This window comes from Saccopteryx leptura, chromosome 3, assembly GCF_036850995.1.
Source record: "Saccopteryx leptura isolate mSacLep1 chromosome 3, mSacLep1_pri_phased_curated, whole genome shotgun sequence".
NCBI lineage: Eukaryota > Metazoa > Chordata > Mammalia > Chiroptera > Emballonuridae > Saccopteryx > Saccopteryx leptura.
This window is the reverse complement of record NC_089505.1, coordinates 206,932,219-206,947,513: the sequence shown is the minus strand read 5'-3', so window position 1 is coordinate 206,947,513 and position 15,295 is coordinate 206,932,219. Positions and strand designations below refer to the sequence as shown.

General features: G+C 46.8%; 1 protein-coding gene across 1 annotated transcript in view; it reads right to left on the bottom strand.

Annotated features, from left to right (window-relative positions):
* The window catches only part of ATP1A1 (ATPase Na+/K+ transporting subunit alpha 1), a 29,970-nt gene extending 23,809 nt beyond the window's left edge, over window positions 1-6,161 (bottom strand). Inside the window, exon 1 of the mRNA XM_066377234.1 lies at window positions 5,883-6,161. Coding sequence (XP_066233331.1) covers window positions 5,883-5,894 — 12 coding nt within the window. The 5' untranslated portion in view covers window positions 5,895-6,161. The remainder of the gene's footprint in view (window positions 1-5,882) is intronic.
* Window positions 6,162-15,295: the final 9,134 nt, after the last annotated feature.

The window sequence follows — 15,295 nt, the reverse complement described above, 5'->3', positions numbered from 1 at the left end:
TGTAAAGTGCTATAAAAAGGTTATAATGTGGTTTCAATTATTGCCATTCCTCATTTACTATGAAAATTCTTAAGCCTTCAAAAAAAACCCCTTTATTGAACATTTTTTTATTTCATCTTATCAACTGAAACTTACAGAAGGTATAAGAAATGATCACACCCAGTTAGTTCATTAGGCCTCTGTTTGTTTCCTAAATGACTAAGTAGTTTATGCACAAGGTACTGTCTAGCCAGGTATCCAAGAACTACAAGATGGCTGGGCTGGGGGAGGACATGCACCACCACATACTGCAGTGAAGGGACAGCTGTTCTCTGCAGAGCAGGGGACCCAAGGGACCACCATCCTTCACAGTCTTCCTCTCACTGCTAGAGTGGCTCACGCAGGCCAAAGCAGTGCAGTGGGTCCCTTCGTGAGCCCAGCTCAGTGCCTCCAAACCTGGGCTGCAGGCAACAGTGTGCAAGGAAAACAGCTGCTGCCCCAGCCAGTGGGTTTGCTCAGCCCCAAATTGAAGAGGCTTGACCTTCTCCCCAACCTGCAGGCATGTAAACATTTAACCAGTCTGCCAGCCCACCCTATTGCAATAATTAATATACATCACCCATGATCAAAAAAATGCTAAAATCTCTACAGAATCAATATACTTTAGACTCATCCCCTTTTTTCAATTGAAAACAAACAAACAAACAAACAAAAAACCTTTCTTTCCAAAGGGGTACTCTACTTCTCCATTGGGCAGGTAGGCCATCAGGAGTTAAAACCCTCTGCCTGTTACTCTACCTGCTGGGCTCATCACCCCTTTTTCACTTGATCTAGCGCTACTCAAATGGAGTTGTCGGTTTCAGCGACAGAGACAATTGGCACAAGTGTTAAGAGTGGCCTGAATTCCCCTCAGAAGCCCTGATCACCCTCAACTGGTTCCCTTCAGGGAAGTCAGGGAGTAAATCAGCTTCAGGTGAAGAGGATAAAGGCAGCTTCAGCCCTAGGGAAATAGGTGAGCTGAAACAATAAAACAAATAAGGCGCTGTGGAAGCATCCAGAGAAGGAAAGACACAGATAATCAATCCCCTTATGCTGAAGGGCCCTGCCCTCACCATGATGATGACAGATGGAAAGATAAATCAAACACCAAGACCCACAGACCCCAAACCTTACACTCTGATTACCAGGCCCCCAAACACAAGTCCAAAAACAAAGCCATCAAGGATCAACTGTTCCAACCAACAGAAAATATCTAATAGCTGTTACTAAATGGGATTTGAGTAAAACCAGATACAGAGATGAATAAATGTTCAGATATAAGTCACTGTAGAGTCACAAAGGAACTAAGAAATGAGGTCCATTGGCCAAAACTCCCTTGGCCCAGGATCCAAACGAACCCAGGGAGAAAAACTGGGTTGGGGGGGGCAACCTAGTCTCACTGACAGAAATTACTATTCCAAACATCAGTCAAATAAATGTGAAGAACTTCTTGTGGATTCCTGACAACAGATTTCAGCACAACTAATGAGGTGAGTCATATGCAAAGAACAGTCTATGACTCCAGCCAAAGAACACACTTCCTCTCATACATTCAATTCATGCAACGTGAGAAAGTTCAAACCTGACTTGGTTACTCTCATTTTCCAAAAATGTAGAAAGGAAGAATTAAAAAAAGTTAGTGGATCTTAAAATTCTCTTTCATTCACATTATCACTTACTGGACCTGCATTTTCAGCTCTGGCAGGGATGGGGGCTCACTCTGCCCAGTGTTTTGCTGTCCAAATGCAGTCACTCTGATTACTGTGAGCCCATCTGATCTGATACTCGTGTTTCTTCTTGGGGCCTGCTGGCTGGCACAGGGCCCTGGGCAGCTCCATGAAGGCACCACAGCGATGTTCGGCGCCTTCCCACCACGGGGAGCTGAAAAGCCCATTTTATTTTGCAAGACTTTTACAAAGACTTTAAACATGTGAAGGCCTTTACTTTAAAGTCAAAGTAGATGAAAACTCTAAGATGCTATTACATACAGAAGGTCTGCAATGTCAAATGATACTTCCACTTGGCTTTCCTTTGAAGAGGAATAGTATTTTCCATTATTTTCTATCTTTAATATGTTTTTTAGGTGAAAGAACTGTCCTTTAGTTTTGAAAGCGCTTAAGACTAACATGAGAACCTACAGTTCGTAAAGATTTGATCTATCTCAACAACCACAACTCACACTGGCCCTGCACTCACTCTGAACAGAACAGATATGCCTTTACTTGGTCCTCAGGGTAAGGAGTCTACCTAAGGGCTCCTTTTTAAACAGAACAAAACAAAACAATTTTTGTTTTTTAAATGAATAAAACTTATTTTATTTCCTTTTCCATATAAAAACCCTTCAAAAATGTCAAAGTATCTTTCTTAAATTTAGATATTTTTAAAAGAACATACATAGTCTAATTTAAATAGAAACTCACTGGTATGTTCAATTGTTGCTAAAATAATCAGAAAACAATGACTTAGAAGGATTCTGGGACGATGGATGCGTACTAAGTCTATTGTGCTGTATATACTGTTGAATTCCCTTTTCATGGTTAAATGCAATTTAGGAACACTTCCAGAGGTTTGTATATTTTAAGCTTTAGCTCTCACCTGGATAAACATTTCACTAGGATTTTTTAAAATCCCTTCTTTTTTTGGTTGTCAGGTTTAGCCTACTCTCAATCAGATTCTCAGATTTATGATGCAGACCTCCCCCTTTCCTACCCTCCCACCCAAAGGTGAGTCACTGGCATGTTACAAACTTACTGGCAGTGAAAGCTACAAATTAAACAGTAAGTTATCAAAAGAGGATACACCCTCAGAACAGGGTAGAGAAAGAACACAGGAGTCGGGAGCTGCCACACACACACTGAACACTTCACAGGCGACTGGTGTGATGCAATGCCAACCCCCTTCTCTGCCCCCAGTGCTAGTCCCTAGTTCCTCCTGTCCCACGGCTGCACGGGCTGGTGGCTAGGCTTGGGCACCTTTCCACGTTGAGGACTCTGCCTTACAATGTTTTCAGTCTAAAGTACAAGCTTTATAACAGCTAGAGAAGATGTAGTCACACTTTCAAGTTGAACTCCAAAAGGGCAGCTGATAATGTTACCATACAACCAGGATTTCTGCTGACACGTGTAACCCTTGTGCAACCTTCACCTGAACCTTTCCCTTCTCCCCTTTAAATCACTACTCATAGGCCCTGATTTCCTTTCTAGGTAACTAAGTTAATATTCAAACAATGGAGAACTGCAGTGAAGGGACCTGGTGACATTCTCTGCTTCCACCCCTAACGCTTTGTAAACTTGAAAAAAGAGAGTTTCTGTGTACCTTTGGCTAAATAGTTGTGGGTAGTAGGCCTAGCTGCAGATTTAAGCCAAGTCACTGGCAAAAACACCCAATGTGAAAAAAAAAAGGACAAAATCCTATTTCATCCAGGAATGATTCAGCTGTTCTTTCATTTTCCTACAAAAGCTTAGAAACTAAAATTTTAAGGAGAAATAAAAATCACCTCAAATACCATGAAAACCTGAGCCCTCCAATGGGAATGGGAATGGGAATGGGAAGAGGAGGGGAAGAAATTAACAATGACCTTAAAAATTAGCTGCCAGCACAGGCTTCCTGGTTAACCAATTATCAGCAGAGCTTTAGTCATCACTCCACCCACATTTTAATCCTCATGTGGAAAAATCCCAACATTTCAGTCTAAAATATCCTCCTGAACATTTGGACTATCACATTTGGGGACAAAAAGAGGAACTTTATCCAAAGAGAATCAAAACACACACAAACACACTGTTCAGATTATCAGTGTATCCAAAATACTAAATACAGCCCAGAAAATAAGCGGCATATCACCTTGTGTTAACCAGCTGTAATTCAATTTTCTGTTTGCTAGCCACTAGACATTTTATTTGGAACCATAAAGTATTCTGGTTGAACCTTTACAATCCAGGTGTAGTGCGGTCTTTATCACTACCGTGCCTGTATGTGGTTATGAAAGAGACATATTTGGACATGACTTAGTTACTCAAACATCTCTCTGATCCATTCAATATCACATATACCCCAGTTTCATTTGAAGAATGACTTTATAGAGTTCTGCATACAAGACAATGTTAAAAAGTGAGTGTATGTTCAGAATGGGGAGGCCGCAGGCTGTTCAGGAATTAGGGACATCTGGTGTGTCACTAATGAACCATTTGACCTTGAGCAAATCACTTCACCTTCCTAGGCCTTGGGCACTATCTATGATCTCTAGACCCTCCCAAATCAGCACTGTCTAGCTCAGGAAATAAACTTTTTTTTTTTTTTTTTTTGAGGAGATTAGAGATAGAGGAAAGAGCTTTAAAGAGCTTGTTCAGAGGAGTGATTTAAGGTTTGATGGTACAGTAGGAACATAGGCCACTAACCCAGTTCCTGCTGAGGGCTGTAACAGGCTGGCACTATGCTCTTGGCCTTCAGCTATTTGACCTGGGCCAGCCCCTCCACCTTTTGTGTTTTTAATAGGTACAAGTTGTGCATTCCCACATCTCCCTACCAGATCGTCCAAGCTGTTCAATTACCTCCTTCAAAACTCATTTTGAGTCGGAGGCACCCTCCCTCTTCCCCCATCACTCACCGCACAGCTAAGAACCTTAACCTTGAAAAACCTACTAAGTGCAGGCACAGTGCAAGCCCTAGAGATAAGGGAGCAGATTCTGTCCTATCGTATTTTCCTGATCTCGTCATTTGATCCCGAATTGATTGATACTTTGGCGGTCATTTTGTATAAACTTTTCTCAACTAGACTCCCGTTGGGGTCAGGGACCCCAGTCTTCTGCCGCGGTTAGGGGTTATCACGGCTCCGAGTTATAGAGGATAAGAACGTGACGTGTACTCCTTTCTCCTGCCCTGGGGCCCCCTCTTTCCTTCGGGCACTCCTACTACTGCCTACTGCCCGCAGCCACCAGTCCTTTTTCGGGTTTATTGTACCCAGAGGCCCTGGTGAGCCAGCCTGTTCTCCTTCCAGGGCCAATAGTAACTCCCGTAAAATAAAGATCTACACATCCCTCCCCAACGTAGTTGCTCCGGGTGCATCCTGTTTATGGAAAGTCTCTCAGTCAAAGTATACCTTAAAGGCCATCTTAGGGCGGTGAAGACACACCCTTGCTGGCACCAGCCCGCACTACCGGCTCTGCAGTAAGGGGAAGTCAGTTTTTTCCTTTGGGAGAGGACTGCCGACTCTGCGAGAGCTGGCTAACCCACAGCGCCCCCAGGAGAAGGAGTCTCGGACCCTAGGCCACCCCAGCGTCGGAAGCCCCCGTCGGCGCCAGGGGCCGCGGCGGGAACAGCAGCCCGGGAGGGGCCGGGCAGTGCGCCCCGGGGGAAGGGGAGGAGCGCGCCGGCCTCTGGGCACGGAAGGCGGAGGGAAAGAGGAAGGCGAGAGATGGGAGGTGAGGGCGGGCTGAGGGAGGGAGGGAGAGAGGGAGGGAAGGAAGCGGGCGGAGGGATGCCGCCGACGGCCGGCTCCTTCTCCGGGCGGCCCAGCACCCGCGCGCCCTCCGTCTCTTCGTCCTGCGGCTCCGAGAGCAGCCTTGGAGCGCACCAGGCCGCGGCGCGCTCGGACTGGGGGGCCCGCAGTCCCTCTCGGTCCCAAGCGCCACCCCACCCCCGGCTCTCCCTCCTCCCGCCCGGGGGCCCCCACTGCTGCGCTCTCTCCATTTCTGAAGTGCGTGGTCTTTTAAGCCTCGCCGTTCAGCCAGCCCGTGCCGCGCCGCTTCCTCCTCCACCGCCCCCCGCCGGCTGCCTGCGGCGGCCCTCCCGATTTCCTTCCCTTCTTGCTCTCCTCAACCTCGGAGGCGCCCCACACCCCCAGCTCCATCTTTCCGGGCACTCACCCCTTTCCCCATGGTGGCGGTGGTTGGTGCCTGGCGCCTGGTCCTGCCGCTTGAGATGCAGAGAGAACAGAAAGCAGCTCCCGACCGAGCAAGCGCGACCGGGGGAGAAGCGAGGAGGGAGCTAGGGCTGCCGCGGGGTCGGAGGGAGTGCGGCCGGCGGTCGGGCCGATGCCGCCGCCGGGGTTGCTATTGCTGCTGCCGCCACGTGTCTACTTACTCCCGCCACAGTTCTGCGACCCGAACCCCGCCGCAGCTCCAGCCCGCGCCTCCTCCTCACTTCCTAAAATATGCAACCTGCGTGCTAGCCCCGCCCACGCCGTGTACGTCACCGTTACCGGAGCAACCTGACACCCGCCGCCGGCCAGACCCCGCCCCCCCAAAACCCCTCCTCCAGGCCGGGCCGCGCTAGCTTCGTCCAGTTGGGGCTGCCGGCAGGAGGCTGCGGGTCTAGGGCGCGCGTGGCCATTTCCCGGGAGGCCAAGGCAGCGCCACTGCGGAGTGCGCCGGCTGGCTGGCCAGTAGGAACTCAGTGGCCGTGGAGCTCTCGTGCCCCTCCCGCCGCCTTTTACGACCGCCCTGCTTTGTAGGGCACGAAAGGTCCGCAGTGGGTGCAGGTACTTTTTCGGAACAGAACTCCCGGAATCTCCGGGGACCCAGGACAGAAACCTCATGCGGAAAGGCCTTTCGGGGCGTCAGGGAGCTCCTCTGGGAATAAGGGACGCGCCGAGGTGGGATTGGGGGTCGAGTGTGACTGAAACCAGCGCCCACCCCAGGAGCTCCACCTCCCTGCAGAGTCCTGGCCCCGCGCCCACCTGCTGATGGCCTCCCTAGCCTCTTGGTGCCCTCCCAACACCTCCTCTGGTCTGGGATCCCCGTTATCCACTTTCCGCTCAGCTGCTGGAGGAATGAGCTTCTACTGGCCTTGCCAGAGGTCTCAAGCCCCTCCCCAAATGACAATCCAAAGGGCATCCCGTGAATTCATTGAGGCTACTGTGTGAATGAAACCTGCTTGTCCAGTTTGGGGATTCGCCTTTCAGAGGAGGATCACCTGAAACCTTAAGGAATGCATATTGTTAACAAAAGGTGCTGACTCCAGGGTTGAAGACCTATCTGGTGCCTCTCCATGCCTCCCACCTGGCACAGTCATACCTCTTCCAGGGCAACCTAGGGTGATCTCAGGGACCCCTTGGCCTGGAGTGTGATGATGAGCCCCAAGAACCCCCAGAGAGCCCTAGTTAGCTGCACGATGGGACTTCCTGCCCAATATACCTTCTGCTTCTTAGCAGGGACTGCTGTGGCTGAAGGTCTCTAACGTTTAGAAAGCAAATATCTGCCCGAGGTGGCGCAGTGGATAAAGGATTGACCTGGAACACTGAGGTCACTGGTTCAAAACCCTGGGCTTGCCTGGTCAAGGCACATATGGGAGTTGATGCTTCCTGTTTCTCCTCCCTTCTCTCTCTCTCTCTCTCTTCCCCAAAATAAATAAATCTTAAAAAAGAAAGAAAGAAAGAAAGTATCATTTGGCTCAGCGGTAGAATGTAGACCAGCATGTGGAATTCCCAGGATCAATTCCCAGTCACAGCACACTGGAGAAGCAACCATCTGCTTCTCCACCCCTCCCCCTTCCCCCCCCTTCTCCCTTCCCCTCCCCCTCCTCCTCCTCTTCTCCCTCCTCCTCCTCTTCCTACTTCTTCTTCTTCTTCTTCTGCCATGGCTCAAATTATTTGAGCAAGTTGGCCCCAGGCCCTGAGGATTGCTCCATGGCCTCCCTCAGGCACTGAAATAGCTAGGTTGCTGAGCATCACTGCAGCCAGGGCTTGTCAGGTAGATCCCAGCCAGGCACATGTGGGAGTCTGTCTCTCTGCCTCCCTGCCTCCCTGTCTCTCACTTAATTTAAAAAAAAAGAAAAGAAAGCAAAGTATCATTATTAACAATGCTTTCAGGAAGTCAGCTATACTCTGGGAAAGCTCAGGATTCCCAGGAGGAAGTTACTCCACCTCTCTGGGAAATACTACAAGATACAAGGAAAATATTAATTTCCTAAGCAAGTAAAAGCTGGCCTTATCAACCCCTAAGTATTCATTTAACATGAACAAATAAAGATGTGAAGCTTGAAAGAAGTGAGGGAAGAAGAAGGAAGGAGAGGGAGGATAGGAACTGTGTTATCAGTTAGAACCTTAGGGTAATTCTTATTCTCTTAAAAGAAACTTTCTTTCTCTTGCTCAAGAATGCATTGTTAAGGGCTAGTCCCTTCTCCAGTGATTCTCAGTCCACACCATGAAGAGAAAAGCAACTGTAACCGGAATTTAAGTCCACGACAGCTAGGGAAAGAGATCCCGAGTCCAGAACATAGTTCTCAACACTGCTAATTCAACAGAAGGCATTTACAGAGTGCTATCAGGGCTCTATCTCCAAGGGTATGGAAAATGCGTTCTTTACATGCCTTTACAGCCCCCATTACTGCTAACTTACAGCAGGCTTTTGCTTGCTAAAGATCTCTTAGCCTGTTTAAGATGGTCTCTTGGGCTCTGGTCTGAATGGAAAAAGTGCAAGAACAACCAACAGATGTATAAAGCAAAACTAAACAATGTAGATTTCTTCTGCCAGCTGAACTCATTTTTCTCCATTAAGTAAAATAATCATTTTTCCATTCAACAATGTAACCCTGTTAGAGCAAAGCTTTGATTGCCCTTTGTCTCTAATGCTCTTTATTTGGCAGCTGAAGATCACTGAAAGTCCTCCCAGGAGGACCTCAAAGTTTCAGCTGTATTCCAGAGGGGGGAAAAACAAGACATGTTAACTAAAAACTTTGTTTTTGCCTTTACCTCCATATAGTACTTTTCCATATAAGATCCCCTTGGATTCTCATAAGTCTGGAAGGTAAAGGGCTTTAGCTACATATTTTATATTGGGGACTTTCTTTGCATAAGACCATTCAGCTAGAGAGTGGGAAAGCCTGGCTTTCTCCAAATTGTAAAGTAGAAACCATCTTCCTAGTTCTTAAGTTCAGTCTCTGAGCATGGCACTAGAGAAGTTTGGGTAGGGGAATAGCAATTGCTTTGCACATTGCTATCCTCGTAGATACAGAGGCTTTCCACATCTCTCCTCTTTTACAACCAAGATGACCTCAGCTAGAGCCTTTTCTTCTTATTTCCATTCATCAGTCTACTGTGTACATCCTTGTCCTGAAGAAAGCCATTATTTTACAGAAATGCTTCAACAAAGACCCCCCCCCACACACACACCTCTGTTTTGACCAACCTGATTTCACCTCCAGGGGCAAATCCCATCCCATTTTCAAGGTCTTTGATGATTCCATTTCCCACAGCAGTCTTATGGAAAGAAACATACTCAACAAAAACATCTCAGAATATCAGACAGGGCCTTGCTATTGCTCCTCTAAAAGTATGCTTTCTCTAAATACTACACCTAAGGGCTATGGTCTAGGTAGGCACTCCTGGGCAGTCTAAAGGGCTATTTTATAGGAATAAGGGTTATTGCTAGTAGTTGAGGGCTAATTTTTAGAAGCAAAGGGAAAAGAATTGGGTAAAGAATTGGGAGTTGGCCAACATTTTATGGCAAAGAGTGATGGAAAGAAATCCTGCCTGGTTGTAATAAGGAAACCTGGACAAGCCCATGGAATTAAGACACAGGGACAACATGGCTAGGTCTGAGGTTCAGATGTCTCAGATGCAAGAGATGTACTTTGGAATACAGGCGACCAAAGGAAGAACATCTTTTCCTTGAGAAAAATTTCTTCCCTCCTCTTGGGGGAGGCTTCTCAATGGAATCTTCGAGATCAAATACATCCCTCTTTTTACAATGAAGAAACTGAGGCCCAGGAAGTGTTGGGCAATGGATAGTCCCAGGAGAGCAGCAGAACAGTGCAGTGGACAACAGTACTTCTAGAAGACAGGGTGGGGAAAGGTCTGCCCCTATCAGCTGTTTTGAAGCTTGGGGGACAATGAAAGGATTGGCTTCTAGACCTTTAGTAGCATTACAGACCCCAAGACTGCCAAGTGTGGATGGCTTTGAGGAGGGTTTGACAAAACCATGGAGGATTGGCCCAGTCATCATGAACAGAATCAGCAGATGTATGAGAAATATGATGCAAGTTAGTAAGTAGCTTGAGCCAAAAATGCTAGCACTTTGAATAAGTACTTGCTGAATTGAATAAACACACATTGCAATTAAGGATTTGAAAATATGAGTAGGAGTCTACACCAAGTTAACATTTTCCATAGGAAGCAAAACTTTAGGGGACCAATGAGCTAGGAATCTAGAAGGACAGAAGTCTCTTGGGCCCAGAGCTAGTGTGGAAACAATCTTAAGTAAGAATCTTGATCTTCTATTTCCTAGCTACCTCAGCAAGCCACTTAGCCACCATTCTCCCCGAGTGAAAACCAATGCCTCTCATCTAAGTTCTTCCTAGCCCATGTCTATCTGCCATTGCAAACCTATGTTTTTCTGTCTGGCAGCAGATATTGGTCTTTAAACACAGGTCTAGGCATACTACTGACCATCAAAAATCAGTCAGCTACCCCTGTAACTTCTCCTCCATAGTCTACTCATCTACTCATTTCTTAATTCCCTTTTAAAGCTCCCTAGTACTCATCTGAATATACTTTGTTAATGATTTAAAGCTCTCAAGTTTTGCATCCAGGAATTTAGAAAAATCAGCCTTCAACTGGGACCTGCCCTGGGGGCTACTACCAACCACAGAGTCAAATCCTCAGACTTTTCCTCAGCCTCTCTTAACCTGCTGCCACTTAGATAATTTGCTTTTCTTGAAGCAGCTTTAGTAAAAACAATTATAAAGGACTCCAGTTGTTTCCCATGTGTTTGACATGGAATCCTGAAATTATGAGCCAGTGTTGGGTCTTCTTGCACTCTCCCCACAGACTTCTTCACCCTACTCCAAAATACTATTAAATGTTACAATATCCTGGTAAGTAAAAACTCAGTTAGTTTTCTCCAAATCAACAACCATTGGGACATTGCAAACAAATATCAAATGGCAACAAAGAAGGAATCTAAACCAGTGGTTTTCAATCTTTTTACACTTGGGGAGAATTATTTTGGGGTCCACTAAGGCAGAAATAACCCTGAGGATAAGTGAATTTGACTAAGATCATTGGGTTTCTAATCTTCATACAACATCAGGGTGGTTAGCTATTTTGCGGACTAGCATGAAATTTCTGGCAGACTGGCGGTTGAAAAACACTGATCTAGTCTGAAACATATTCTACTGCCAGAGTCACGTCTGTACCCAGACAGTAGAGACATGACTTCAGGTGAGCTTACCACGCAGCAGGGGCAAGCCTGATGCAGAGAAGTTGGTCAGAGATCCTGTCCTTTAACCCTTCCTGTTCCCAGGGGGATACAGCCATGAGCACTAAGGCAATGAACGCTACCATTGGAGTGGATAGATTTGCTATTCTTGGCTTTTAAATCTTCCTTGGAAAAACAATTGAGCAAGTTCTGTGGAAGCTGGTCCTACTGAGAACAGTAATTTTCCACTAATACCTTCACACTGAAACTGGGTTTCAGGGACTGGCGACGTTACTTTCCACAGGGTGAAAAGCCATGCTAAGAGGAGAGAATACAAAACCATCAAAAAGTGGTTTGGTTCATTTACAAAATTTTGAGAGTTTTCTTAACAGCAGTAGAAAGTAACCAAGAAGTAGGTCAGGCACAAAAATAGGAACCAGCTCAATTCATTTTTAACAGCTTAGGTTTTACTCTGGAGGCTGACATTTTGGTTGACAGGTAACTTTTGCATGTGGACCCTTCCATATAAGCCCCTAAAAAGGGTTACCTCTCTTTCTTCCCCCCTCAGTAAGAACCCTCTCTAACCCCTACCTCTGGTACTCTACAATGTTTAACCGAAATCAGAGCTAGTTTATGCAGAAACCCACAACAGCCATTACTGGGTATCGACTCTGAGTTTAGCACTGTGCTTGATGCTGTCATTTAAAGATGACCAAGACAGCCTGACCAGGTAGTGGTGCAGTGGATAGAGTGTCGGACTGGGATGCAGAGGACCCAGAGGACCCAGGTTCGAGACCCCGAGGTCGCCAGCTTGAGCGTGGGCTCATCTGGTTTGAGCAAAAAGCCCACCAGCTTGAACCCAAGGTCGCTGGCTCCAGCAAGGGGTTACTTGGTCTGCTGAAGGCCCGTGGTCAAGGCACATATGAGAAAGCAATCAATGAACAACTAAGGTGTCGCAATGTGCAACGAAATACTAATGATTGATGCTTCTCATCTCTCTCCGTTCCTGTCTGTCTGTCCCTGACTATCCCTCTCTCTGACTCACTCTCTGTCTCTGTAAAAAAAATAAACAAATAAAGGCCCTGGCCGGTTGGCTCAGTGGTAGAGCGTCGACCTGGCGTGCAGGAGTCCCGGGTTCGATTCCCGGCCAGGGCACACAGGAGAAGCGCCCATCTGCTTCTCCACCCCTCCCCCTCTCCTTCCTCTCTGTCTCTCTCTTCCCCTCCCGCAGCCAAGGCTCCATTGGAGCAAAGATGGCCCGGGCGCTGGGGATGGCTCTGTGGCCTCTGCTTCGGGTGCTAGAATGGCTCTGGATGCAACGGAGCTACGCCCCAGAGGGGCGGAACATCGCCCCCTGGTGGGCATGCCGGGTGGATCCCGGTCGGGCACATGCGGGAGTCTGTCTGACTGCCTCCCCGTTTCCAGCTTCGGAAAAATGAAAACAAATAAATAAATAAATAAATAAAAATAAAAAATAAACAAATAAAAAAAAATAAAGATGACCAAGACACACTCTCTACCATTAAACAGTTCACCATCTGGCTTAAAGAGAGACATGCAAAGAGCAACACAGCAAGAGATACTGTATCTATGAGGCAACTCATAAACATATGAAGAAAGATGTGGTCAGCTCTGCCTGCCCACCTAGAAGGGCTTCTCTGGCTGACTCTTGGAAGATGGATAGGAATTTGTTGAAAGCAGGAAAGGGAGAGAGGGATGGGAGTGGGAAGGGGGAGGGAGAGGGGGGAGAGAGAGAGGGAGAAAAAGAGGAAGGGAGGGAATGTTTTTATTAGGGGTGTGATTGCAAGCAGTTTCATGGACAAAACCTTCTGGACATAAATTGCCTGTTGGAGGCCTGGCCAGGAGTTGAGAGTGGGTAGGGCATAGGCTCAGTGAGATAGAGCAGCAAACCAGCCTGGAGTGGAGAGCAGGGTCCAGATTGTGGAAGACTTGGATGCTACTCTGAGGGCTTGGACTTTCTCCCATAGGCCATAGGGAGACTCAGCAGGATTTGAAGCAGGGAGATGGTATCACCAGACCTGTGCTTTGGAAAGGTTTCTCTGGCAGTGCCATCCCCCTGGGATGAGCCTTTCCAATCAGTTATTGATCAAAGCTCTTCTGAAGCATATTCAGATTCACAAGACTTCTATGTCCCTTCATATATCTTTGAAGAGATAACATACTAATTTCATTTTTTCTCTTTCTTTCTTTCTTTCTTTCTTTCTTTCTTTCTTTCTTCCTTTCTCTCTCTCTTGCATTCTTTTTTTTTCTTTTTTTGCACACATGTGCATGGCTTTATCCCCACCATAATCCCAATTATGCAATACTTCTCCCAAACACCCAAACAGAGGCTTTCAAATTATTGGATAGGATGGGAAACTGAGGTTTGGACATAGTGTTACAATCTGTTAGCATATGACAGCTTTACCCCGGAAGAGAGTTCAATTTCCTGGGAAGGTTCAGGCATTTACCCAGGTTTTCTTAATATTTTTGACTAAACTGAAAATATTTGATCCACCCGGCATGCCCACCAGGGGGCGATGTTCTGCCCCTCTGGGGCGTCGCTCCGTTGCATCCAGAGCCATTCTAGCGCCCGAAGCAGAGGCCACAGAGCCATCCCCAGCGCCCGGGCCATCTTTGCTCCAATGGAGCCTTGGCTGCGGGAGGGGAAGAGAGAGACAGAGAGGAAGGAGAGGGGCCAATAGACCAAGGACTGTTGGCTTCCACCTCTCTCAGAAACCAGTTCTTGATGCAAGTCCACCAATCAAAGAAAAGGTAAGCCATCTGGCTCCCAATTCTACCTACAAAGACAGGAACTATGGAGAATAAAGAAAACAGAGAAAAATGCCAAATTAATGAATAATGTAGCTTCAACTGTCCAAATTAAGTAAAAGAGATCCTGTGTAAACAAATCTCAGTTCTTTTTTGTTGTTTTCTGACAAGTCCTTGCAGAGGTGGATTTAACAGCGGGTACACGGGGTGCACGCCCTGGGCCCTGACTTCTGAAAGGCCCAACAAAACCCCAACTTTACACTTTTTTCTAATGACAAGTTTGGTTTCATATGTGCAATTTTAACATTAATAGTACATAATATTTTTATTTATTTAAAAATATGGTTAACATGTATTTTTATTTTCCTTGTCTCTCTCTTTTTTTTTTAAGGGGCTCAATATTTTCTTCTGCACCCGGGGCCTCAACCAACCTTAATCTGCCTCTGAGTCCTAGTCAATTTGATGTCCAGCATCTGGTAGTAGACAGGGCTATAGAGATGGTGGGGGAGGTGAATCATAGAAGGGGGAGGTTGAAGGGGGAGGGCATGAGAGTGGAGGAAAGGGGTGGCAGGAGGTGGCAATGAGGGTGGAGGTGTTGGACCCAAAACAGTTGATCAAATAACAGAATTCCAACAATTACCTCCTTCAAGCAACAGCCTTTTCCTTGTTCACACCAAACTCTGGAATCTGTTTTGTCAGTAACTATACCCCCAGGCTGCTATGAGGACCTTCTGCATGATACACTTGAAGAACTTAAAGCATTGCCTGTCACATAGTAACTGTTCCAAAAGTATAAGGACTTGCCTTGATCTCAAATACCTAGTCAGCCTGGAAGAAACAGGACCAAGGAAGGATGAGGCAGCCCCGCAAATCTGTCTAGAGAAGAAGGGAGAACAGTTGACTTGATGCTGTCCCTGCCCTTACCTCCTTTCTCCATCACTGAGCCTGCTCTGGATACACAGCCAGTGCGAGCAGGAACCGGAGCACAGGTGTCAGGTGGGTAGAGGTTGTCGCACTCCACCTGTCTCAACTGGTCTGGCTATTGCCAAACCACAGCTGAGGACCAAGGAAACAAAGCCATTATCACTTGGCAGTGCCAGCCCAGCCAGAGATTTTCACCTTCAGAATAAGAAGTCTAAATAGCCATGCTTTAAAAATAAAATCCTAAAAAAAAAAAAAAACACCCCAAAAAAGAGATACCATCTACTAAAGCAATGGCTAATTACAGAGGGAGAGTTCTTACAGCTTCCTAAGAACAGACCCAAGAGAAGGCTGATTTCAGGATCACACTCCTGTTCCTGGAATAAGCTGCCAAGGCCGCCAGGCACTGAGCGCAGGCCAGAGGCCAGAGACCCACTTCCCTCTCCTGC